This window comes from Lampris incognitus, chromosome 7 (assembly GCF_029633865.1).
Source record: "Lampris incognitus isolate fLamInc1 chromosome 7, fLamInc1.hap2, whole genome shotgun sequence".
NCBI classification, from domain to species: domain Eukaryota; kingdom Metazoa; phylum Chordata; class Actinopteri; order Lampriformes; family Lampridae; genus Lampris; species Lampris incognitus.
The window spans coordinates 8,347,995-8,374,737 of NC_079217.1; the positions used below are offsets into that span (position 1 = coordinate 8,347,995).

Genomic DNA, 26,743 nt, shown 5'->3' on the forward strand with positions numbered 1-26,743 from the left:
TTTCGTGCTACAGCTGTTATTTTGTCACCAGATTCACTTCTGGGAAGATATGAAGTGAGAAATCAACAGTGTAAATTTTAAAATAAATACAATAAGAACCATTACATTTATATGGCGCTCTGTCTAGACACCTAAAGCGTTTCACATTGAAGGGGGTAACTCACTTCAACTACCACCAATGTGTAGCACCCACCTGGGTGATGCATGGCAGCCATTTTGCACCAGAACGCTCACCACACATCAGCTTGAGGTTGAGAGGGAGGAACCATTGAGCCAATTACATGGGGGGGATGAGTAGGTGGCCAGATGGAGAGAGCCAGGTTGGGAATTTTGCCAGAACACCAGGCAACCCACTACTCTTTGCAATAAGTGCCATGGGATCTTTAGTGACCATAGTGAGTCAGGACCTCACTTTAAATTCTCATCCGAAGGACGGCATCTCCTACAGCACAGTGTCCCCGTCACTGCACTGGGGCATTGATATTTGTTGGATTTTTTTAAATTAGCACCAGAGGGAAGACTGCCCCCTACTGGCCCACCAACACCACTTCCGGCAGAGGTCTCCCATCCAATACTAGCCAAGTCCACACCTGCTTAGCTTTCGTCATTTGGCAGAGCCAGGGTACATGTTGGTATGACTGCCGGCAATATTTTGCCCTTTTGGAAAAGCAATGAAAATTTGCCCTGATTTTTTCAGAGCTATAGGAAGCCCCGCTAGTTTGGGGTGCTGCATAAAACCAGCAAGTCCCTCTCATCTCACACTGTAAATTGAATTTTCGACATGCTACATTCAACTTGTCGGGCATACAGTCCTCAAAAACATGAATTCACACGAGGAGTATTACGAAATGCCTCAGATCAGGGCCCTGAGGTTAATTTTGGCACCATCGAGAATCAGGAACAATTTATTGTCATTTCTCTCATGTACTTGAATACACAAAAGAAACGAAATTTCATTTCATCCAGCCCACAGCAGTGCAACACAAAAGATAAAAACACACATCCAAAACTTCCAAAAACGACACCACCTAAAACACAAAAACAGAGAACAAAGAAAGAAAAAAAAACACAAACAGTTAACAACACAGTCCATTCAGTGCAACACAGTCCAACAATTCCACCGTCCAGAGAACGAACGCCAGCCAGGATGACTGTCAGAACAGGAGAGGCTACTTCCCATCAATGCAGAGAACGGTCAACTGAGCAAGCGCAAGTACTCGTTGCTTCCGTTGTTTGGGTAGGTTAAGGTTAGGGTTAGGGTTAGTAAGGTTAAAGTTAGCTAATCAGATGCAGAGTTGGGGTGGGTCTTCCGAGAATCCTAGCGCCTGGATGCTACGCGGGGCGTTTGGAGGCATGGTAGAGGCATGCTCAGTTGACCGTTCTCTACTCCATTTCCGTTCTCTGCATCGATGGGAACTAGCCTCTACCCTGTCAGAACTGCCGGTCTGCATGGGCTAGCAGTTAGCTTAGACTGCCCCGCTTCCGCGTCCTGTCAGACCGCCCTCGGTGCTTCCTGTTTGGGCACAGCTCCAGGCAGGGCCGTGGTCCTTGGGCACACCGGGCCTAGCAGACCAGGCTCCCCCAGCCAGACACCTTCGACACACCTCCCCTGCACTCCACACGACGACACAAACGCAGACGCAGACAAAACCACTGCACAGTCGACGCTAGGCAAGGCCACCGCCAGACCGCCTCGGTGTTTCCTCTCAGAACCAGATTCCCTTCTGAGCCCCTTCAACTCCAGTGACAGCTGTAATGCATGTTGGGGTTTAAGAATTTGAGACACTTGTATGGTAATTTAACAAAATTTATCGTGTTTTGGGCAGACTAACCACCAGGTTGAAATGATGACATTTCTTTCAGTTGTTTCGAAAATTTTCGCTTTGGGGAGAGAATATAGCTGTTCGGGGGTAGGTACTACAACTACAGGATTATAAATAATAATAATAATAATGATAACTGGACTGCATGGATCAACATCCATGTAGTCCAGAACATCGCCCTACTCAGAACAGCCCACATATTACAAATACTGTAAATCAAGTGACATCTGCCCTATAGTGCCTCAGGTCCATAGTTTGGACCTGGGTCTTCAGGATGGAAAACAGGAAACACGAAAGAAATAATAATAATAGTTGGAAGTAATAGTGAAGGAAGGAATACTGAAACACTAACATGAGATTTGGACCAGAAGATGAAGACCTCTCCCACCATCCTGAAAAGCTCCTCCGCATCTGGATCTGGACAGGTCAACCATCTGGCCCTGAACAGCAACAACGCAAGAAACAAAATAATCATCCACAAAAACACTGACAATATGAATACTTATTCTCCTATCAGCTTTTCACCTATCTGAGAGTGCATCAGAGGCTGAGGCCATACCTTAATATGTAAATATTTAGAATAATAATGATGATGATTCATAATAAGAAGAGGAAGATGCACAAGTAGAAGAAGAGAAACAGGAAGTAGTAGTAAATATCAGGATTGTAGCAGACAATTTCAGTATCTACATTACCGCTACTACTCTCACAGGAAGTAACACTATTGCTAATGAAAACTTTGACAAAAACAAATAGAATTAAAAATATATATGTTTTAATAATATCCATAATCCACATAAGGACTCCCAGCAAGGAAATTATAAGCAGGACAACAGCCACTACTAGTCTGTCCTCCTCCCAAGTCTCCATGGGGATGATGGTCACCACCTGGACACTGCTTGGCATCCTCCTCATCACGTTTTTTATATAGCTTATGAATCCATATAACTGTGTTATCCTGTTTTAACGTCATAGCCTTCTCTCACTCAGATGTGTGACTAATATCTTTTCTTGTCTCTTCTCCCGCGTATGTAAATGGTGTGATGTGAGTCTCCCCTGTGTGCATGTGAAGTCTGTCCTCCTGTCAGGTCTACATGGTGACGGTGGTCGTGTGGCTCGGGTCCGAGGCTGTTCCAGTGGCATCTGGACACTACTTGGCATCCCCATCATCATATATTTCATAATTCCATTATAATTCTGTTATCCTCTTTCAATGTTGTATTCTGCAAATTTTTCTTTTATTCTGTAAACACAACATCCATTGCAAATCTGTCCGTCTTGGGAGAGAGATCACTCCTCTGTTGCTCTCCCAGAGGTTTCTTCCTATTTTTTCTCTGTTAAAGGCTTTTTAGTGAGTTATTCCTTATCCGATGCAAGGGTCTAAGAACAGGATGTTGTATAACTGTAAAGCCCCCTGAGGCAAATCTGTAATTTGACTTGACTACTACTACAACTACTAATACTACTACAACTCCTTCTACTACAATGAAGAAAATGACGCAGTCCACACCCAGATGACAGCAGTCACACCAGCTACCTGTTGTTGTCCACGTAGCGGATGAGCAGTGGGTAAAGGGCGTACAGGTCTCGACAGAGCACAGCGAACTCATCCCGGATGGTGCCCTCCTCACTGTCCACCTCCGTCTTGCCCTCCATGCGCAGATGCTCCTCTTCGGCCACCACCTTCCCCGAGCGCTTCTTCAGCTTCTCCATGGTGGGGATGAAGTGGGATTTGAGCATCTCAGGCATGGCCCTGCTCACGATGGGCTGAGCAAACACTGCACAAAACAGTGATCAGGGGCAGATGGGTAAAAGAAATAATATTTCAAGGCCTCAGTTCTGATTAGCAGAGTCACATTCATGTGCTGATACAGGTGCACTCCAAAAGAATTTGATTTGAATCTGAATGCACTAAATGAAAATCACAATTTGTGACAATGCTCAAACTCAGTGGAAGAACTGATGTTATAATTCAATTACTATTCATAAAAAGGTCAATATTTATTTTTATTTTTTTTGATTTTTCCCTTTTTCTCCCCAATTGTACCCGGCCAACTACCCCGCTCTTCCGAGCCGTCCTGATCGTTTGCTCCACCCCCTCTGCTGATACGGGGAGGGCTGCAGACTACCACGTGCCTCCTCCGATGCATGTGGAGTCGCCAGCTGCTTCTTTTCACCTGATAGTGAGGAGTTTCACCAGGGGGGAACATAGCGTGTGGGAAGAGCACGCTATTCCCCCAAGTTCCCCCTCCCCTCCGAACAGGCAACCCGACCGACCAGAGGAGGTGACAGTGCAGTGACCAGGACACATACCCACATCTGGCTTCCCACAAGCAGACACGGGCAATTGTGTCTGTAGGGACGCCCGACCAAGCCGGAGGCAACACGGGGATTCGAACCGGAGATCCCCATGTTGGTAGGCAACAGAATAGACCGCCACACTACCCGGACGCCTAAAAAGTTCAATATTTATTGAGTATTTGTTACTGGTGCTCAAGGCTCAGTGTTTTTGGTTTTTACCGATTTTCACTGAAAAATACCCAGATTTTTTAAAAGCAGCAGATCGGTTTAAACCAATTTTTACCCAGATTTTATGTTTCCATGGATCCAAAAGTTGTTCCTGTTCATGTGAGATTATGTAACAGTGGATGGCTTTGAAAAATAAAAACCGAAAACGCTGAGCCTTGCTGGTGCTTTATTAAATCTAAGATTAGCTACCCTATAACCTCTATGAAGCATCGACTCAGGTTACTTTTTGCTTTCAACAGACTTTCTTCATTTGAACAGGACGAGTCCATCATTACTAAAAGGTTTTATTTATTCTTGCTGACACAAAGGCAAAACATCTGGGGAAATGTATTTGACCATTTAGCTCTACCAGCACCACTGCCTACAAATGAAAAGACTAATGTTTAAAATAAACTCAATTTTGAGAAAACTGACTTAGAAATAACAGAATTTTAGAAGGTATCCACCCACTGACTTTACACAGACTCACAATGCATCTGAGAAAAAAATAAAAAACGACCTAAAAGGAGTACTTCGGGTTTATCGGTGTACGTACATCAGCCCGGTCAGCGAGTCCCGTGTTCAGAGATCTGGCTGCTTCTTGCAGCGAGTCAACAGCTTGTCAGGGAAAAGTTAACGGCAGCGAATGGAATCAGCTGACAAAAACATTTTGAGCAATGAGGACATAAAAAAAAAAAAGGTTTTAACCATCCACAACATCTGTCACATATTACTGATGCTCTTCCTCCTCACAGACTGATGTTATATATTTGTACTATTTTGTTAGCCGAAGAATGACAGTATATACTATAGTAGTGACACGCCGTCATTCTTCAGTAGACAAAATAGTTCCAACATGTACCTAAAATCAGTCCGTCAGGTGAAAGAGCATCAATATGTGACAGACGTTATATTCTATTAAGGATGGTTAAAACCTTTTTTTGTCCATCATGTCCATCCATTCATTATCCGAACCGCTTATCCTACTCTCAGGGTTGCGGGGATGCTGCAGACTATCCCCGCAGTCGTTGGGCGGTAGGCGGGGAGACACCCTGGACAGGTGTCTGTCATATTGTTGCCCAAAGTGATTTTGTCAGCCAACCCCATTCAATTTTTTCTCTGAGAAGCTGCTGACTCGCTGCAACAAGTAGGCAGATCTCTGAACATGAAACTCACTGACCAGGCTAATGTCCACACACTGATATACCTACTTGTGAGGTACTCATAAGGCCTTGTGTCAAAAACCCCAAACTAAACCTCTAATTGCAAAAAACAAAAACAAACAAACATCCTGCTAGTCCCACGTTCTGATGTGCCTACTGACCTGCCAGTCTCTTCATCCAAGAGGCCTCGTCTATGCCCAGGTTGTTGACCACGATCTTCATGATGCTCCCCAGCAACTGGTTGAGTTGCTCCGAGGTGACGGCGGTGCAGAGCTGCCCCTCCTGCTCCGGGAAGTTCTCAGACCCCCTCTCCCACCAGCGGGGCAGGTAATTACACAGCATCGGCAGGGTGATTTCGATCACGTGGGGCATCTCGGTGTAGCGAGCTCCAGACTCGGCCAGGTCATTGATCTCCTTCATCAGGATCTCAAGCTCTGGGATGTCGGGGCAGAGCTCTTCCACTTGGTTGGGGAGACCCAGAACTTAAAGACGGAACAAAGATATAAAAAGGATGAGGAAACTCCTAATCACTTATATCTCTTCAATATCTTAATCTCTTTTTTTGTGTGTGGATTTTTTCCCCCCTTTTTCTCCCCAGTTGTACCCAGCCAATTACCCCACTCTTCCGAGCCGTCCTGGTTGCTGATCCGGGGAGGACTGCAGACTACCACCATGCCTCCTCCAATACATGTGGAGTCACCAGCCGCTTCTTTTCACCTGACAGTGAGGAGTTTCACCAGGAGGATGTAGCACTCTCCCCCCAAACAGATGCCCTGACCGACCAGAGGAAGCGCTACTGCAGCGACCAAGACACATACCCATCCATATCTGGCTTTCCATCCACAGACACGGCCAATTGTGTCTGTAGGGACGCCCGACCAAGCCGGAAGTAAGACGGGATTCAAACCAGCGATCCCCATGTTGATAGGCAATGGAATAGACCGCTACGCTACCGGGATGCCCCGAATATCTTAATCTCTAAATAGATTTATCATGGTGACAGCACTTTTACACTGCATTTCAACATTTTTGATAATGGTATTGAAACCTCTCACCTCTAGAAGGGGATCATTAGCATTCATTATTGTGTACCACAAATACTCTACCATCACGCTGTATCACAACTCTCAAAGTTGACAACACTGCTCTCCTGACACTTAGAGTAGGTTACATTGTTATACAAAGATGAACTGCAGTGTTTTTGGTATCATTAGCAGCCCTCCTGTACCATACCAAAATTACCAACTTCGCCGCCTAGCCAGTGTGTTGAAATCAGGATGCAAAGCTTTGTGATATAAACATTCGAACCATCTAAATATCAAAAATTAACATTTTCTGAACATTTTTGAAGGTAATTACTTTTTTTTAAAACATAAGACAACAAGGTAGGAGTGAAATTACGAGTTTAAACAAACTTGTGTATGTTTCTATGGAAAACTCTGCAGTTCAGCTTTAACACCATCACATTAGTTGAACTAAGTCATCAAACATTTCATATCATATTAACAAAGTATTGAGAGTGTTGAGTAAATATCAGCGGTGCTGATCTGACACTGTATTCCACAGAGACAAACCCATCCCAAAAGAAGATAACGGTACTGTTGTGTTTGAGAGAAATGAAGAAAATGAAGAAACAATGAAAACCCACTGGATCGTTCTCTAGGAGTCTTTGTGGTGTAGACGGAAAATGTATTGAACTCGTTGAGAACTGGCTCCAGGAAGGCCACCGGCATCGCAGCAGCTAAATGAGCCAAGCATTCACCCAGGGCCGGTCGTTGCCTGCAAGGAACAAAAAATAACAAGCTCAACCACGTCTTCTTACTCTAAGTACGATCATAGATACAAATCATACACGGCTAATGAAATGCCTTTTTGTTGGCACACTCAATCACATGCCATGGCGGGCTTTTGTATATGCAGGTTTTCATTCCTACCCAACATTACTGATTTCACTAATTATTCCTCCCGTTTGGTTGAAGGTAGGCAAATAAGTGACATTAGATGGTGTATTGTTGAACTGAGATGAACAGCTACATACACATGGCTCTGAATGGCCTGCGGGTGAACACCATGGCCTTGGTGTAACGCTGTAGATCAGGGCAAAAACCCATTTTGTCAACTGCTGACTGTGTCTGGTCCCAAATTACACCACTCCAGGGTCACAGACACAGAAACAGTCATGTTTTACTTCAGGACAAAATTCCGTTTGAGTTTTTTCTTCTGCTGTATATCTGCTATCTCCAGCAGTACTCTCAATCCGTCGAGAGTAAAGACTGCTGATTCCTGAAGATCACCAGCTGCTGTTAATTTAACCATACAACTTTTTTCTTTTTTGGATCTTTTCCCCCTTTTTCTCCCCAATTGTACCCGGCCAATTACCCCGCTGTTCCAAGCCGTCCCGATCTCTGCTCCGATCCCCTCTGCCAATCCGGGGAGGGCTGCAGACTGCTTCTTTTCACCTGACAGTGAGGAGTTTCACCAGGGGGACGTAGCGTGTGGGAGGATCACGCTATTCCCCCCCAGTTCCCCCTCCCCCCTGAACAGGCGCCCCGACCGACCAAAGAAGGTGCTAGTGCAGCGACCAGGACACATACCCACATCCGGCTTCCCACCCGCAGACACAGCCAACTGTGTCTGTAGGGATGCCCGACCAGGCCGGAAGTAACACGGGGGTTTGAACCGGCGAGCCCCGTGTTGGAGGGCAATGGAATAGACTGCTACGCTACCCAGATGCCCCAGTGTTTTAGTTTTAAGTAGAAATAGCTTCAGTCTCACAAAAAATTTAAAAAAAGAGAAAAAGAGGCAACCAAATGTGACAAAATGCCACAACAGAATAGACTTCTACGCTACCCAGATGCCAACTTTGCTTTTATAATAAAATATGATCTACAAAAGATGGTGGGTTATCTAAGAAAGAGACTGGAATGATTTAGAAAAATGAGGTAGCAGCAACAACAGGCCAGAGTTCAGCTGATGGTTATCAACACCTCCCTACCTTGTTGTGGATCCTTTTTGACTAGGTTTACATTCACACACACACAGTATCGGCTTACTTCTCTGCATGTGGGGTCTTGACGGTGCCCACAGAGTAGATACTGCACATTATACGGTAGCAGGATATCTGCAGGTCGTCCACTGATAAAACAGAGAGGGCAGAAGCGTAAGTTTTACATCATTACTCTGTGACAGTGAGTCAACGACCAGTAAAGACGTGAAATTCAGGATGGGAAAGCACTTCTACTCACACATGACATCGTCTCCAAACTGGTGCTGGGCAATGTGGTCGAACAGTGAGGTGAGGACAGGCAACAGGGCCTTGGTGGTGTAGTTGATGTTCTGGGACACTCCTTTTACCTTTAGACACACATACACACACATACACGCACACAAACACACACACACACACACACACAAACAGAAATTATAGATGTAGACAAATACACATATGTACACACATAAACAGACACATACAGAAATTATAAACATAGACATTTACACATACACATACACATACACACACACACACACACACACACACACACGTGTGTGTGACAAGGCAGATGGACACATGGTGAGAGTGTTCAGAGGCCTTCCAGACCTGGTTGCGACTGGACACCTTGCCCAGTTTGAGATTCTCCACCATCTTCTCGATGTCATCAGCAGCACTCTCGAAGAACTGTCGCAGACCAGCTTTTACGATCTCGGGGCCAGATTTCATCACAGTCCTCGGAGAGAAGAGGGAGAAAAGAAAAGGATAAGAGATAGCCAGCTAGTGACATATTATGACTTCCCATTATCACAGAATACATGATTACTCTAGTTTCAAAGAAGGAAGTGACACAAATATGGTCTGGGTACTTTGATAGTGTAGACTTGTATAACTACTTCTTGAGATTGTCTAATAGCTGCTCTGTTTTATATGTAAAAATTGTTTTTTTCTTAATACATTCAGAAATCGAAAATTAAAGAAACATTTATTATTCTGTGTTATACAACAGTTAGTTCCAGCCAAGTCATTTGATTGGACAAGAGGCATTCCATGAGTGCTGGTATTCAGTATAACAGCACTGGGACTTTTAACTATATGTATAACCGTTAATTAGGCTACATAAACGGTCGTTATCAATATCAGATTGTAACAAACTTGCACGGCAAAGATGGATATATTTCCACAAATAACAATTAAATTGAATTAATAACAACTAAATTGAATTAAATTATGAATGCTCATCGGAATCACACATGCCACCCAAGCGACTGTCAGTGTCAACAGACTCTTATTTCACTGGTTGCACAATAAATGTATACATCCAAATTAATGTACATGATACAAAGTAGCTAGCCAGCGGTAACGTGTGTGTAGACCTATACAAAGTAGCAAGCTGTGCAGGAAAATGTGTGTTCAGGTTGCCTGGCAACGGTCCAAGTTCAAGAGCACAGTTGTGGAATTATTTGTTGGCGGAGCTAAATAAATGATTAAATAAACAAACTAATCATAATCTGCTGTCGCTTATTACTGTTAACTAATAAATGGCGATTGCAGAACTGCTGTAGAAAAGTACAATCACACAAGAGGTTGTGCTGTTACACTGAATATCAGCACAGCTGTGATTCGGTTGTAGGTATGAGGCCGCACACAGCCATGCTGATATTCAGTATAACAGCACTCCCTCTCGTGTGATATTGCTTAATTAGGTCTAAGAGTCTCACATAAGTCATCCATCGAGTCGAATTCCAGATATGAAAAAACTTATTTGGATCCCGATTTGAATTTTGATTCCAATTCTACTGCTAATTCTCCCTCCCCCTTTTTTTCTCCCCAATTGTATCCGGCCAATTACCCCACTCTTCCAAGCCGTCCCGGTCGCTTCTCCACCCCCTCTGCCGATCCGGGGAGGGCTGCAGACTACCACATGCCTCCTCCGATACATGTGGAGTCGCCAGCTGCTTCTTTTCACCTGACAGTGAGGAGTTTCCCCAGGGGGACGTAGCATGTGGGAGGATCACACTATTCCCCCCAGTCCCCCCCCCCGATCAGGCGCCCCAGCCGACCAGAGGAGGCACTAGTGCAGCGACCAGGACACATACCCACATCCGGCTTTCCACCCGCAGACACGGCCAATTGTGTCTGTAGGGAAGCCCGACCAAGCCGGAGGTAACATGGGGATTTGAACCCGCGATCCCCGTGTTGGTAGGCAACGGAACAGACCGCCACGCAACCTGGACACCCCTTCTCCTTCTAATTCTGATTGAATTCTGATTCTGATTCCTACCTGGCATCCAGTGATCTCGACAAGATGTGCAGACAGTTTACCACCGCACCGGCGTCCGTTCCTGCACACGGCAACAGAAAAGACACGTTTTCACAGCCGCCTCATGGAAGTCCACAAAAGCTGTACAAATGTACTGTAATGATCAGATTCATTCAGAAACAGGAATTAAGCACAGTAAATATGCATCAAATAAGCAAACACAACCTTCAGTCATGGGGACAAAGAGTGTGTGAGAAAACACTGAGCAAAACCACTGCAACATAGTCAGCAACAAAAACCTTTTATTTCATCACAGACATACTATGTGACTGAGAGAACTTAAACAGTTTATGGACAGTATAGCAGCTTTTAACCCTGTTGATACTGCACAGTGTAGTCCCTCGGAGTAAACTCATTCCTTAGTTACAAAGCCACTCGCTGTCACGTTTAAATCGGATCATTTTTAAAGTAGTAGATTACTGCTGAGCTCAGGGTACACGACATTTCAATGCCCTCTATGTCAATTATGTGATCAGAGTCATATAAAAGCTTGGCTTGTCTTGGTAGCGAAGCAGTGCACACATCGTATGTTCTGAGTGCAATATAAACTCACTGCTGTCTTTCACAATCAAGCGCCAAATTTGCCAGAGATCAGGGCAAATCGGAAGGAAAATCCAAATCAAACAAATTATAACAACTATGTTTGTATGATTTTTTTGTTGTTGCTGAAAGCATCATGCGCTCCCACTGATCAACGTCAGCGAGCACTTCTGTGAAGTTGTCCTACTACAGGACAAGTGACGATGTGGTATTGTGACTTTGGAGATGCCTCATCGGTTGCCATTGACCATGACATAGTGAAGACTGACAGATGTTTGTTTGTAATGTTCATAATGTTGGGTATCGCTTCCCATTTCTCTGCGATGGTGCGACTGTCTGAAATCCAAGCTAATGTCATGTAGCATGAGCTCAGCGTAAGGAAGTGCATGTTCTGTTGAGGTCACCTGACACCTGTGTGTGTCATGTTGGCAGTTCAAGTCGCATCGCAGCACAAATTGCCCAACAGTGGCCATGGCTTAGATGGAGGTGACTGACTCTATGTGCTATCACAAACAGATGGCGGTGAATGAGGAGGAGGGTGACAAAGCAAATACTGCCTCAGAGCAGCCAGGTTCATCACCAAAAAAAAACAAACAAAAAAAACAAAACAAAAAACACACACATGGTGCAGTACCGTCTGTGGATTACTGACGCCATTTAAAAAACACTCATGCTGCCTCTCTCTGCATTGTGTGAGCCACAGCCCAAGGCCTTCTGAATTACTCTTCCAGGCCTGCAAAGCTCACAAACAACCACTGAAGCACCAGGCCACAAGGAAAAACCAAAGCCGGACAGAAGCAGAGCATTGGTGACAGGAGGAGGAGCACTGGATGACCTCTAGGGGGCGTGGGGAGATAGGTACTGTGAGAGAGTGGGAGGATAAAGGTGAGTTTGTGCCACAGCAGTTAGTGTGAGAGTAAGAAAGAAAATAAAAGGGAGAGAGGGAGAGAGAGAGAGAGAGAGAGAGAGAGAGAGAGAGAGAGAGAGAGAGAGAGAGAGAGAGAGAGAGAGAGAGAGAGAGATGTTGACAGGGTGTAAACACCACCATGCAGGTTCCTTACCAAAGAGAGAAACTCTGTGTCTCACCAAAGCAGCCAACTTACAGAAGATACTGAGATAGGAGGAAAAAAAGTGAAGAGATTTGGGGGGAGGAAGAATGGAAAGGAAATATGGTGGGGAAGGTCGTTTGTTGTGACACCAAATCAAAAGTTTGAGGTCAAGGGTATTAGGGATATTGCATAAAAGAGTTGTCATGAGAAGAAATGAAGAGAAACGGAGGGAGAGGACAGACTGTCACACGCAAAGTATTTTGCTAAAAGTACATGGAAGAGGGTTTAATTATCCTAAGAAAAACAGGGTCATTTGAATGAAACTTTTTTGATGAGTTCTAAGCCCCGCTTACCTCGCAATCATCTCCTTCTCCTTATTGGACGAATGTCCTCCACTGCCCAACACTTTAGCAGGAGTGGACAGGAAGTAGAGGCAGTGGTTTTTGAAGTATTGATTAACCAGTGGTAGGAGGATCTGCAATTAACAACATACACATTTGATTTAAAATCTTTAGAATACTGAATACAACAACATTTACCATTTTTTGTGGATGCCCCGGTAACGAAGAAATAAATACATAAAGACTTACAGACTTGCTTTTACCTATTCATGAGAAAGTGGGAACCAGGATGAATGCAAAACATGGATATGGACATGAATAACCCAAGTAATGTCAACGAGCAAGCCATACATTATTTCACTGCAATCATCATCATCATCATCATAATCGATGGAGGAATTTAAAGGATGACAAGCAAACAGACAGCCATTCAGGGGAACTGGGATCAAGTCAAATTAGGTTTGATAACCTTTTATTAGAAGGATAAACCCCTTGAGATGGACCATCTCTTTTTCAAGGGGGTCCTTAACACAAATATACAGAAAATACAGTACATAAAGCAAACAACACAAATACACTTGCACATACACAGACAAAAGCTCTCCCAGGGCTAGCCACTCCCTCACCCACTGTTTCTGCTAAAATGCCAACATAAATACAGTAAATGTACAAAGTGTACAAAGCTATAAGTTAATATGCACCTACACATTACAGATAAATTATTTCCATATCTCAAGTATAATGAGAAGCAAGAGCAAGTTGTTTGAAGATAGGTGAGGAAGTAATGGCTCTAACTGAACTGGACAGGTTGTTCCAATCAGATGGAGCTTTAAATTTAAAGGCACATCGCCCAATTTCTTTAGAAATTCTAGGAACGAAGAAAAAAGGATGCTCAGTATGCCTATGACTATAGATCAGCCTTTCTCAAACTTTTTAGTCCCTGGGACCAGTAATCCATGGCCCTCAACCTCTGGGGACCGCTTATGTAATTTTTTGGGGGGTCACATGACAGCTCCACAAGTGTGTCCTCCTCGAGAGCGGCAGATATGTACTGGTCTTGGCAGTGGTGAACGGATCACGCATCCATTGATTTTCAGTGCGTGCGTCAGATTGTGATGGGAAGTATTCCTCAAATTTGAGCAAAGTCTGGCTCAGGTGTTCTCCCATAAATTTGTGCATGGGGCTCAAATCCGCCTCACTCTCATCAGCCAGAGAAGAAAATAATGGGAACATATCATAAACTCCCTTGCCAACTCAAGTTTTCCAGACGGAGAGCTTTTTCTTGAATGCAGCGATTTTGTCATTCGTCTGAAAAATATCACATGCCCTTCCCTGCATCGACAGATTAAGCTGATTGAAATAGTCCAGTATATCTGAGAGGTAGGCCACTTTGGCAATCCATGCATCGTCTTGGAGGTATACAGCTAGATTTGATTGTTTTTCCATCAAGAATGCCTCGATCTCTCGCCTGAGTTCATAAACTCTACTGACCACTCTCCCTCTGGATAACCAGCGGACATGTGCATGTAAAAGCAAGTGACAGTGTTCAGCCCCCATCTCTTCACACAGGGCTGCAAAAATGCGAGAGTTGGTAGCGTTCGCTTTAATGAAGTTGACTATCTTCACCACTGTATTGAGTACCTTGTTCAGTTCAGGGGACATGTGTTTTGATGCTAGCACCTCGCGATGAATGAAAGTGTGTTGCCTGAACAAAGGGAGCCACCTCTTTGATTCTAGCTACGACACCCGAGTGCTTCCCTGTCATTGCTGCAGCTCCGTCGGTGCAGACTCCAATACAACGGTCCCACAGCATCCCGTGTCCTGTTATGTATTCATCCAGAACTCTAAATATTTCTCCAGCAGTTGTCTTCTGGGGCAGCGATTTACAACAAAGAAAATCCTCATGAAAATGTCCATCAATCACGTAGCGAATATACACAAGAAGCATAGCTGCATTTGAAATGTCAGCTGTCTCATCCAATTGGATGGCAAACCAGTCTGGTGCTTGGGCTCTGACTAACACTTGGGACTCGATATCAGCTGCCATATCCTGGACCCTGCACGAGACAGTGTCATTAGACAGAGAGATTCCACTGACTTTCGTCGCAGCAGTTGGGCCTAAAACCTCATGACATGCATCCACAACCGAGGGCATAACTAGCTTCTCACCCATAGTGAAGGGAGCATGAGACTTGGAAATGTGATGGGAGAGAAGGTATGATGCTTTCAGTAGGCTCTCCTTGTCTGTCAGATTGCTTTGCAGCAATTTGGTCTGGTTAGCCATTTCATCTTTCTTTCTTTGAAAAAAAAATCCTCAGATTTATCCTTGAGATGTGCATGCTTAGTCTCCAAATGTCTGCGCATTTTTGATGGCTTCATTGCTTCATTGCTGAGAACAGTTTGGCAGATAACACAGACAGGCTTTGGCAGGCAGCTATCGTTGGATATGAAACCAAACTTGATGTATGCTGGGACTGGGTCATACTTGCGATTGAATGGACGATATTTTTTAGCCTCGGGTTCTTCTTGTGTTTTATCTTCTGGCGTGGTATTAAAATAGGCATCCAAGCGTTTTTGTTTCGAGCAGGCCATGGCTGCTGGAGTTAGCGAGATTTTAGACAGCGAGGTAGTTTGTTATTTTTCAGTCAGTGACAGTTGACGGTTGATCATTGTCATGACAATGGGATTTGTTTAGCCTACTGCAACTTGTAGTCTTCTGGGCATTGGAGTCTTTTGCACAGCTAAAACGGACCAACGGCATTGAATTGAATACAGTTATTTATTTAAATTAAAGGAAAAAATATATATAGCCTATATTTTTTTAAAGACAGTTATTTTGTGGCGGCCCAACAGGGATTCCTTCGCGGCCCGGTGCCGGTCCCTGGCCCATAGTTTGAGAAAGGGGGTTATAGATGATCTATATGGAATTAAAAATTGTTTTAAGTAAGAAGGATAGTTCAAGAAAATGCATTTAAAATTGCAACAATTGAAAATTTCTTCTAGATTTAGGTGTTAACAATTTAGTGACTCATACATCTAACAGTGAAGGGTTCTATAAGGACCTCAAAACAAATCTACAGAGATTATTATAAGCTACATCCAGAGGGTGAAGATTTGTTTCTGATGTGTTCTGATAAACAATAATCTGCATAATGTAGTATGGGTAATAACAACTGTGAAACAATTATTTTCCTAACCTGTAAAGTGAAACAGTTAATAGAACTATATAATATTCTCAGGCTGCTATTTAATATTGACCGAGTCAATATGATGCTTAAAAAAAAGCTGAAAATCAAGCCAAAGACCCAAATAATGAAATTCCTCCACTTTCTCAAGTGGTGTCCCATCTGAGAAATTAATCAACCTATAGGTTGTTTGCATATGACGTCACGAACTACAGATGGAGGGCAGGAAGTGATTTTCTACATAGGAAGCACTATCACAAACTTTCGAAATGCCTTTGTTTGGCGTCATTAACTGAGAAACCACAAGGAGTTTTTATTGAGTACCAAAAGTTGTTGTTCATGGGGGGGGGATGCAAGAAATCGACTGAAAACACCGGAAAAAAATGGCTTGCGTACCGTCTGCAGTCAAGACGAGTGGAGTCGGATAATGCACGTGTGTGCAGTGACCACTTCGTCAAAAAAATAAAATCACTCTTCATAACATAAGGATCATGTCCAACATATCTTACTTTCTGTTTATACCTTTTTCTCATAATATCGTCTAAACTAGCACAGTTCGGGCTAAATTAGCTCTGTCTCGTCCATTCTGCTTTTCACTTCCTGCCCTCCATCTGAATCTCACGTGTCATCAGAATCACCTGACTGCAAACAGGCTATTACTGGTTGAATGCAAAAGGTCAGATCTAGTGCCAAACAGCATACTATAATACTTCTTCTTATTCAGCAGAAGGTTGTTCAAAGAAAACCATTTTTGAGCGGCATCAAAATCAGCCTGTAATGTACACTGGATTTGTGAGATGTCAGGCTTGGAAGAATAAATCACAGTATCATCTGCATATGATTGAATATGACAATCAGAGCATATTTGTGGGAGATCATTAATAATAATGGAGAACAACGACGACCCTAGAGATGAACCTTGTGGTATGCCTTTTTCCATGATCATAAAATCAGATTGACTGCCTTGAAAAGTGACACGTTGCTGTATATGGTGAAGATATGAATTAAACCAAAGTAAAGAATGTTTTGAAAGATCAATAGCACAAAGTTTGTCAAGGGAGAGGTAGTGACCATATCAAAAGCCTTAGTGAGACCTATAAATATTGCACCTGTAAGCATATTGTTGTCCAATGAAGAGAATTGTGGAGATAAGATGTGAAGATCATTAACATATCGAAATAGCTGATTAAAATTTCACTTTTCAAACATTTTTGCTATACTGCTAATAATGGAAATAGGTCTATAGTTATTGAGACCCAGAGGGTCACCATCCTTATGCAATGGGGTAACTCTTGCACATTTACAAATCGATGGAAGTTCACATGTAGATAAAGATAAATTAAAAATGTCAGACAGAGGACACGCCAAAACATGAGAGGCAAGCTTGATGAACTTAATCTCCAAACAATCTGGACCAGCACCAATACCTGAGCTTAGATCACAAATAACCTGCTGAATATCAATTGGACGGAATCTTCTAAAGAACAAGGAGCTACTACGTTTAGAGTTATTCAATTAAATATCAGAATAGGGAAAATCAGAGAATTGTGAACTGCAGACAGAGGAAAAGTGCTGAGTGGTGGACAATTATAATAATTAGATTTGGCATTCCTCATTTCTTGTTTTGGTTATACATAGATTCCTTAAATTATATGATCACCTTATACATTATAATATCTATATACACTCACTGGCCACTTTATTAGGTGCACCTTGCTAGTACTGGGTTGGACCCCCTTTTGCCTTCAGAACTGCCTTAATCCTTCGTGGCATAGATTCAACAAGGTACTGGAAACATTCCTCAGAGAGTTTGGTCCATATTGACATGATAGCATCACGCAATTGCTGCAGATTTGTCGGCTGCACATCCACGATGCAAATCTCCCGGTCCACCACATCCCAAAGGTGCTCTATTGGATTGAGATTTGGTGACTGTGGAGGCCATTTGAGTACAGTGAACTCATTGTCATGTTCAAGAAACCAGTCTGAGATGATTCGAGCTTTATGACATGGCGCGTTATCCTGCTGGAAGTAGCCATCAGAAGATGGGAACACTGTGGTCATAAAGGGATGGACATGGTCAGCAACAATACTCAGGTAGGCTGTGGCATTGACACGATGCTCAATTGGTAGTAAGAGGCCCAAAGTGTGCCAAGAAAATATCCCCCACACCATTACACCACCACCACCAGCCTGAACCGTTGATACAAGGCAGGATGGATCCATGCTTTCATGTTGTTGACGCCAAATTCTGACCCTACCATCCGAATGTCGCAGCAGAAATCGAGACTCATCAGACCAGGCAACGTTTTTCCAATCTTCTATTGTCCAATTTTGGTGAGCCTGTGCGAATTGTAGCCTCAGTTTCCTGTTCTTAGCTGACAGGAGTGGCACCCGGTGTGGTCTTCTGCTGCTGTAGCCCATCTGCCTCAAGGTTCGAGATGTTGTGCATTCAGAGATGCTCTTCTGCATACCTCGGTTGTAATGAGTGGTTATTTGAGTTACTGTTGCCTTTCTATCAGCTCGAACCAGTCTGGCCATTCTTCTCTGACTTCTGGCATCAACAAGGCATTTTCGCCCACAGAACTGCCGCTCAATGGATATTTTCTCTTTTTCGGACCATTCTCTGTAAACCCTAGAGATGGTTGTGCGTGAAAATCCCAGTAGATCAGCAGTTTCTGAAATACTCAGACCAGCCCGTCTGGCACCAACAACCATGCCACGTTCAAAGTCACTTAAATCACCTTTCTTCCTCATTCTGATGCTTGGTTTTAACTGCAGCAGATCGTCTTGACCATGTCTACATGCCTAAATGCATTGAGTTGCTGCCATGTGATTGGCTGATTAGAAATTAGCGTTAACGAGCAGTTGGACAGGTGTGCCTAATAAAGTGGCCGGTGAGTGTATATATCTATATCTATATATATCTATATATATCTATATATATATATATATAATCCAATGAGTCAAGCAAATTCTTTATGAGACAGTACAAGCCTGTTTCATGCCATAAGCAATCATCAACTGTCAATAAAGCTATAAGGAGTGTCCGCGGTGGTGTAGCGGTCTAAGCATCGGCTTTGTGTCGATGCAGTTGCCCACTGGGAACCAGGGTTCGCACCCCGGTCTCGTCAGATCCGACTATGGCCGGACTTGATGAAGCAGCAATAATTGGCAGCGCTGTCCTCGGGAGGGGGGCAGAGTCGGCTTGTGTTCGTCACATGAATGCGTCTCTGTGTGTGTCGGAAAAAGCAGTGGTTCAGCCTGGATTTCACCTTGTCACGAAAGTGGGGAGGCGTCTCTTTCGAGATTGCCGGCCGGAGAGATGCAGTTGGCGAACGCATGCGGTACGAGGATGGGTGTTTGAACTAAAATAGGGATCGATTGGCCACTAAATTGGGAGAAAAAAGGAAAAATCAGAAATAATTTTTTTTTAAAAAGAAGCAATACGGGAAAGACTATACCATTTACTTTCCCGTGTAGCTTTATTGACAGCTGATGATTGCTTATGGCATGAAACAGGCTCGCACTGTCTCAAAGAATTTACTTGACTCACAGGATTATTTTGCTCCTTATTTGTTGAGCAATTTCCCTACCATTGAGTGTTTCATTTAACAAAGTTTTATATATATAGATATATATAGATATAATTTTGAAAAGGCTTATAAGATCACCATTAATCCAAGGTAAATGTCTACCTTTAACCTTAATTGTTGTCCGGGGGTGTGTTTGTCTATAACAATAGTAAACTCAGTATAAAGAAGTTCAGTGCATCTTCAACAAAAGGTATTAGCTGTCCCTGTAAATTCAACTTGTTGATTTTATATTCCTAATTACAATTACAGTCTCAGAGGGCTTTAACAATCCCACAGTGGAAAATAGCTAGACACTTTAAATAATGGAGAAGCGGCTGATAATGAGATGAGATGAGACATTAAATAACAATAGACTACACCTTCTATTATTACACCCTTGGCTCAGAGAAGGAAAAAAAAGAAAGAAAGAAAAAATAAAAATAAAATGGGAGATCTCAGGAAGTGCATCAGAGGAGGAATACTCTTCCAGGATGGATAGATATTAAATAGGTGCCATTTGGGAGAAGCAAAATACATTACGTCTGCAATTTTCCATCTAAATTTTCCAATTTTCCATCAGGCCCTGCTCAGCATCTGACCTCTGACCCCACGACTTCCAAACTAGAATAGAAAAGTATCACATATCTCACCTTAGCAAAGAATTTGATCTCCTGTTCATGTGGTGACTTCTCCACTCTACCGCTGCTCACCACAGCCTCTGTTCAAACAGAAGAAGAAGAAAAAGAAGGAGAAGAAGGAGGAGGAGCAAGAAGAGATTAGTCATCATGTCAGTCAGAAGTGACCTGCTTCCTTGATTAATAGAAAACATGCCTAGTCTATCAACCCCTCTGGAGTCATTAAAAGCCTATTCTAATCCCTGCCAAGTCACAGTACCAAGATGGGCAATGAATTCCTGAGCAATGTCCATCCACTTGAGGAGCTTCTGAAGGAATCCGTATGCAAAACGTTTCTCAATGGAGGAGATGTCCTGCTCCATGTCCTTCATACCTCTGGGGAGAGAGAAGACAAAATGTGAGAAAAAAGTGAAACTCAAAAGTAAAAGAACCCGCGCACCCACACTGCTTGATTTATGATGAAATGACAATGAAGTGCCTGCAGCAGCTGTAATTGTGTAGACAAGGGACTTTTTATTGCTCTGTTAACCTATTACCTAGTTGTCAGATTTTAACGACCCATGTTTAAGTATCGTGTAAGTCTTTATAGTGTATTTTAATCATCATATTTATTATGAAAGAAAGACCCAACGCTAGACACAGGAGGCAAATCAAATATACTAAAACGACTGTAGTGTCGAGCAGCTGCAAAGTAGCTAGCAGTGATCTGGTTTGGCGCTCACCTCGTCACAGCATAGCCATTGAGCTGGAGGAACTTGAGCAGGTCCTGGGCCTTCTCTCTGTCCCTGGCTTTCTCCTTTGCCGTCAGGGTGTCATACGGCACAAGCAATGGGTGGGTGCCCCCGCCTGAGAGCACAACACCAGACATCATTTAGGGATTTAACAAGTGTTAAAAACTGACAACAGTCATTGGAAACAAGGCTGACGAGAGATAGGAGAAGAACTTCTCTTTCTCTGCCTCCCACCCCACCCCCATCTCCAATGTATTTCTGGGTACCACAGATGTCCCTGCAAAGCACAAAACCAACTGCCAACTACAGCCTGCTCTCACTGCAATAACATTTATAAAAAAAAAATTGCACAACTTGGCTAACTGTTGAACTGACTGTCTTCAGTTAAAAAATCACTTAAATTTAATCTGGAACATCTTGAACACATTCACAAAGTAAGCAAACCTCTGAAATGAAATTTAAGCTGAAATTTAAGCTCTTGTGATGACTAGTTTTTCAGTAATAGAATTTGGCTTCACATTTGCACCATATGGTCCATTATAAGAGGTTGCAGCAATGCCCTTTCTGGTTGAAGTACACTTCAATCAAAGGGGAGTGAACACCCGCTGTGGCCTCCCAGAGGACTAGCAGCCTGTTTTTCAAATACTGAGGGCATCATCGTCTTGCCAATGCTTGAGAATAATAATGACCTCACCTTTAGCTTGTAACTCCAGCTTCTTCTTCCTGCCCCAGGTGTTATGGTAGTTCTCAGCCAGCTGCTCAGCCATAGACTGAAAACCAGAGAAAAAGCAAGAAAATCTCATTTGGATAAATCTGCCAAGCCCCATCTTTACTGGTATATGTCAAACACAGCTACTATCTCTGTCTGTGTTGAGTGACAGTTATGCTGGGAACAGACTCTTAGAGACTTTTATTAAAGTCCTAAACTGGGAAAATATTCAGCATCACATATTTGATGACTAACATCACAGCTGCAAAAAAGCACACTGTTTATGACTGCAGTCAAAGAGACACACACGCTTATGAGCTCAGACTTGTCCAGGCTCCAGTTGTAATACATCCAACGTGTTTGATGTAATCATGATGACTGAATGGTCGAAGGCTCAATCAGAAGGCAAGTGATTTGAATCTTAAAGCCATGCACACGATAAGATAACACATGCCGACTGTCCTTGTTGACCTGCCCTATTTTGCAGAGACCTGTGCAGACTCCACAATCTTGAAAATCAGGCCTGATGGCCGAATCAGTTAGTCAGCCTTTAACCCAATTGGCCCTCTAGTGTGTTTCCAGCTTTAGGTACCTGCAGCTCTCTGGAGAGAGCCATTCCTGTGATGTCCACTGGCTGAGGGCTGTAGCCATGGCTGGGGTCATAGGTGGCCTGCAGACAGAAAGAGATCACATGGGACATGAGAGGTCATTTGAGCAGTTGGTAGGGAAAATTAAACATTTAAGGTTGAGTCTGATCATTTCTTCACATCATTTCCATGTTCTCCTTCAGCCTTGACAGTGATGGAAAATGACAGAATGTGTTGTTAAATTTATTCTTTGTTGTGTCTTCCTGGGAAGTGCTGCCTTCCTCAAAGTGACTGATTGTTGTGTTGCAAGAAAATACCTCAGAATAACAATATTTTATCTGATCTATCCTTATCTCCTCCTCTCCTCACATGTCCTCTCCTTTTATTTCCTCCCCTCTCCCCTACCTGGGCAGTTTGGGAGATCTTGCGTGTGGTGGCTTTCTTCTCCACCTCCCCCTCTCCGTCCCTGGCTTTCTCCAGGGTCCACTCCCACGCCAGCATGGCTTTAATGGACTCTTTGATTGGCCAGCGATAGATCTCCTTGTCCTGAGGTGCAATGAGAAAAAGGGTTAAAATGTCAATGGGATGACTCCACACACATCATTATGCATTTCAGTCGTACGATGGGATCATCAAAGCCCACTAAATGGAAGGCCTGGGATCAGAACCAGAATCAGCATCACTTTCATTTGTCAAATAAAACTAGTGTACATGGAATCTGGCCTGCTTAACTGGTACTGTTCAATTCAAACCAGTAACAAAATACAGGACTGACAAATTGGGTGCAAGACCAGCCTTTACAGGACCTCCTATTAAGGTGCAGACAAGACATACAGTGTGATAACACACGACATATAAACACATGACTAGATATACAATCACAGCCAAAGAACTGAATCATTGTAGCAGCACTGACATTGCAAACTGCATACATGATGGATAGCCTGAATAGCTTATATTAGTGTCCATTGGCCAGATTCAGTCAGTCAATATGTAAGAGAGTGAGAGAGAGAGAGAGAGAGAGAGAGAGAGAGAGAGAGAGAGAGAGAGAGAGAGAGAGAGACAGAGAGAGAGAGAGAGAGAGAGAGAGAGAGAGAGAGAGAGGAGAGAGAGAGAGAGAGAGAGAGAGAGAGAGAGAGAGAGAGAGCCAGATTCAGTCAGTCAATATGTAAGAGAGTGAGAGAGAGAGAGAGAGAGAGAGAGAGAGAGAGAGAGAGAGAGAGAGAGAGAGAGAGAGATTGAGAGAGCGTGCTCGGGAGTTGTAAGGCAAGTTGGCAGTCTAAACAGTTCTGTTTGATGAGGGCGGTTGCCATTCGGGGCACACAAACTGATCTCATATCAAAAGACTGACAGAGAAGTCTAAATACCTTTTCAGAGAAGGTCTTGTATGGGCGGAGCATGGGGTGGGTCTTGGCATCATCGTCTAAGACCTCTCCGTAGGTCCAGTTGTTCTGAATCTGTAAAAATTCACATTACACTCTTGTTGAGATATTAGGGAACGCTACAACGGAGTTAAAACAGACAAATCAGGAAATTACTGGCAAGAGATGGCGCACATTTTTCATAACAAACCTTTTCAAAGGCCCACTTGTCGTGGGTGTGCTCGGCATACTTGTTGATGAAGGTATCCAGTCTCTCTGGGATGATTGTGCTACAAATGAACAAAAACACATTTAACACACGTTATGAATAGTGTAAACTGTTTAGTAACCATTTGATTTTGCTCGTCTTTTTTCATGATAAAAATAAATCCCCTCAAAGCAGTGTTTAGCGATTAAAGGTATTTTAAATTTGGGGTGGAGGGGTTTAAACAGCTTTTCAGCAGTCACATCTGTTAACAGCAGAGACCCGAACAAGTGGTGTTCAAATGCACCAGTTTAGCACTGATAGCTAGCAAGGAAGTGTTGCATGGACACATAATTTCAACAAAAATCCAACATAACACATTTACAGTTCAGTGGTATGACAGACAACGCGATGATAATGGTGTCAAATGTTGAAATGGATTGTCACTTCCAACCCTCCCTGTTTAACTCACCAGACTAAATCCAATAAAAAAAAAAACCGTTATCGTCCTATTCCCACACTACATAAAACCGATCAGTTCAAGCCACTAAAGTGCTTATCTGCCAAGCGCCTACTTGGTAGTCTCCACTGGTTTGGGGTCAAAGTTGCCCTCGGCGTCAACAGAGGCCTTCTTCTCAGTGTGGGAAGAGTAGCTGGCGTCCACATAGTCAGGCGGTATGGCTCCGGCTATGGCACAGATGCAGGGCATGGCGATCTTGAAGAGCTCGGCATCAAATTTCTAAGGATCGGAGGAGGTCAGGTTATTACACTGATTTGATGGGTTATAGCATTACAGTAACGGTCAAATATAGTTACTGTAAAGAACTGTGTAACAGCACGTGAAAATGAACATGAAATACTATGAGAACCATGCTAAGCAGTATAAATTCATATAATAAATTTATTCAGTCCTTGTTTGTAACCGCATAATCCAATCTAGGGTCATGGAAGGTAAAGCCTACCACAGCATGCGCTAGGTGTCAGTGAGAAATACTTAGTAATGGTATATGATGCCTGTGTAACAATATGAATCCATATGTGACAGTGTGTGATAAATACTAAATACAACTTATTGGCTCCCTGCACAACAGCAAAATATCCTACATGTAAAAGCATTTGATGAATCCTGTGTAACACCATGTGATTTTGCATTACAATGTAAATTCTTAAGTAACAGCTTCTGATAAATAGTTTGCAGACAGTTTCTCTGTCACAACTTGAGTATGAGGACGCCACGGGGACCGGCTCTCACCTTGTGCGCCAGAGATTCGAAGATGCCCCAGAAGAGTTTACGGGAAAGATGCAGCTCTTCCTCTGAGGTCACCCCGAAGTTAGCCCAGCCATTTGGCAAGCAGTAGTATTTCCAGCAGCGCTCATAGTGATTGGTCAGCAACTGAAAGCATCAAAATGGAGAAAAAGTGAGTGAGTCTAAACAGCATGAAGCCATGTCACCTTGCCCTTATGAAGATTAATGGAAAGTAAAATGGAAAGTTAATTCAAACTAAATTAAACTGAAGTAAACTAAATTAAATTAAAATAAAATCCTCTTTTTTCGGCTTGTTCCCTGTTTCCCAGGGGTCGCCACAGTGGATTTGATAGTTTCCATCAGTACCCTGTGAGGACACAGCACCGATAGCAGTTATTGTTAACCCAGGCCTTGACCGATCCGATATAGTCTTGTCAATCCACATAATGATTTGGCAAAATTTTACATCGGATGCCCTTCCTGACACGACCACTAAGCCTATGGACGGGGGCACAGATAAAGCGCTGGATACCATCCCAGTATTCATGGACTTGTGCCCATGCCTGCTGCCATTAAATTAAATTGAAATAAAATAACAAAACTAATTTCTAACCTTTAGAGGCATCTTGGCGTACTCATTAAGGATGGGCACATCGAACACCAGCCTCCTGAGCAGATGCTGCAGCATGGAGGGACGGAGATACCTGCAAAGACGCAGTGTAAATGCAACTGTGTACATAAGCCCACCAGCGGAAACTACACCAGTGACAGAATCTGCCAGATAACAGTTTAGATCATCTGTAATCCTTTAATCTTATGCTGCAGAATAAAGATCTGTGACTGACTTGCACAGGGACATGAGGCATTCCTCAATGACGTCCCTCTGGGCCTTGGTGAGGGCTCGGCCACGAGACAGGCGGTAGATGGTGTGGAGCAAGGAGTCAATCATGATGGCGCGGTGGTCCGTGCCAGCAAACAATGGGGCACATTTGGTGAGCAGAGGGAGCACGGCTGAACAGAGATAGCGGTTCAATGCCAAAGCCATTTCCATGGTACTGAAGGCCACCTTGAGCAAGGGAAAAAGACAGAGACTTTAAATTGGATTTTTTTTTATTTTTTAAAGAGAGTGGCCATGCCTTTAATTATTGCAATTTACCCAGAAACAAGTAAAGCTGAGAGAAAGACACAGAGTGGGGAGACAGAGAGAACATTTCTGGCAGGATTCAACCCCAAATTAAGGTGACACATGTGACTGCAGAGAGGATAGACATGACGGCTTGACGATCACTGAACGCCACACTGACCCAGAATTACTGCTTGCATTCAATAATGTATTTCTGCAGGGGAGCTAAAGAGGTGTGAAGCACATCAGCATTTTTACTGTAACTGCAGCACTTTGATGTTGTACTTTTATTCATGTTACGCAAAATTGTTATGTCAGATAACACCTGACACTGATAATGTTTTCGGACGTACGTATTTGTCTACTCACAGTGTCCAGGGAGGCCGCAGCCCTCATGTCAGGCAGGAAGCCCACCTCCAGGACGTGAAGCAGGAAGTCCTGGTTGTCGATACCGTACACTCTATCGAGGAACAGCACCATGGAGGCCTTGTGATCGGGCACAAAGCTGGCCGACATCTTGGGTTCGACGATGTGGCCGTCTGAATTCAGACAAAAAACAAAAAAAAATCACTCTGATATTCTCTTAACACACATAAATGACGTCAACAATGTTTATAAGGGTTTCCCCGATATACTACGTTTTTTAACCA

The 26,743-nt window shown here is 43.4% G+C and overlaps 1 protein-coding gene across 1 annotated transcript in view; it reads right to left on the reverse strand.

The window, feature by feature from the left end:
* ryr1b (ryanodine receptor 1b (skeletal)) overlaps positions 1 to 26,743 on the reverse strand; it is a 167,975-nt gene that overhangs the window by 47,885 nt on the left and 93,347 nt on the right. The window contains exons 49-71 of the mRNA XM_056283722.1: positions 26,463 to 26,632; positions 25,816 to 26,036; positions 25,584 to 25,674; positions 24,977 to 25,117; positions 24,300 to 24,463; positions 23,731 to 23,809; positions 23,526 to 23,615; positions 22,564 to 22,704; positions 22,164 to 22,241; positions 21,557 to 21,632; positions 20,854 to 20,977; positions 20,391 to 20,506; positions 20,147 to 20,214; positions 12,749 to 12,870; positions 12,408 to 12,457; positions 10,768 to 10,828; positions 9,093 to 9,219; positions 8,740 to 8,848; positions 8,548 to 8,629; positions 7,143 to 7,273; positions 5,656 to 5,976; positions 3,361 to 3,601; positions 2,176 to 2,263 (exon numbers count right to left, since the gene is read on the reverse strand). Of these exons, the coding sequence (XP_056139697.1) occupies positions 2,176 to 2,263; positions 3,361 to 3,601; positions 5,656 to 5,976; positions 7,143 to 7,273; positions 8,548 to 8,629; positions 8,740 to 8,848; positions 9,093 to 9,219; positions 10,768 to 10,828; positions 12,408 to 12,457; positions 12,749 to 12,870; positions 20,147 to 20,214; positions 20,391 to 20,506; positions 20,854 to 20,977; positions 21,557 to 21,632; positions 22,164 to 22,241; positions 22,564 to 22,704; positions 23,526 to 23,615; positions 23,731 to 23,809; positions 24,300 to 24,463; positions 24,977 to 25,117; positions 25,584 to 25,674; positions 25,816 to 26,036; positions 26,463 to 26,632 (2,891 nt within the window). The remainder of the gene's footprint in view (positions 1 to 2,175; positions 2,264 to 3,360; positions 3,602 to 5,655; positions 5,977 to 7,142; positions 7,274 to 8,547; positions 8,630 to 8,739; positions 8,849 to 9,092; positions 9,220 to 10,767; positions 10,829 to 12,407; positions 12,458 to 12,748; positions 12,871 to 20,146; positions 20,215 to 20,390; positions 20,507 to 20,853; positions 20,978 to 21,556; positions 21,633 to 22,163; positions 22,242 to 22,563; positions 22,705 to 23,525; positions 23,616 to 23,730; positions 23,810 to 24,299; positions 24,464 to 24,976; positions 25,118 to 25,583; positions 25,675 to 25,815; positions 26,037 to 26,462; positions 26,633 to 26,743) is intronic.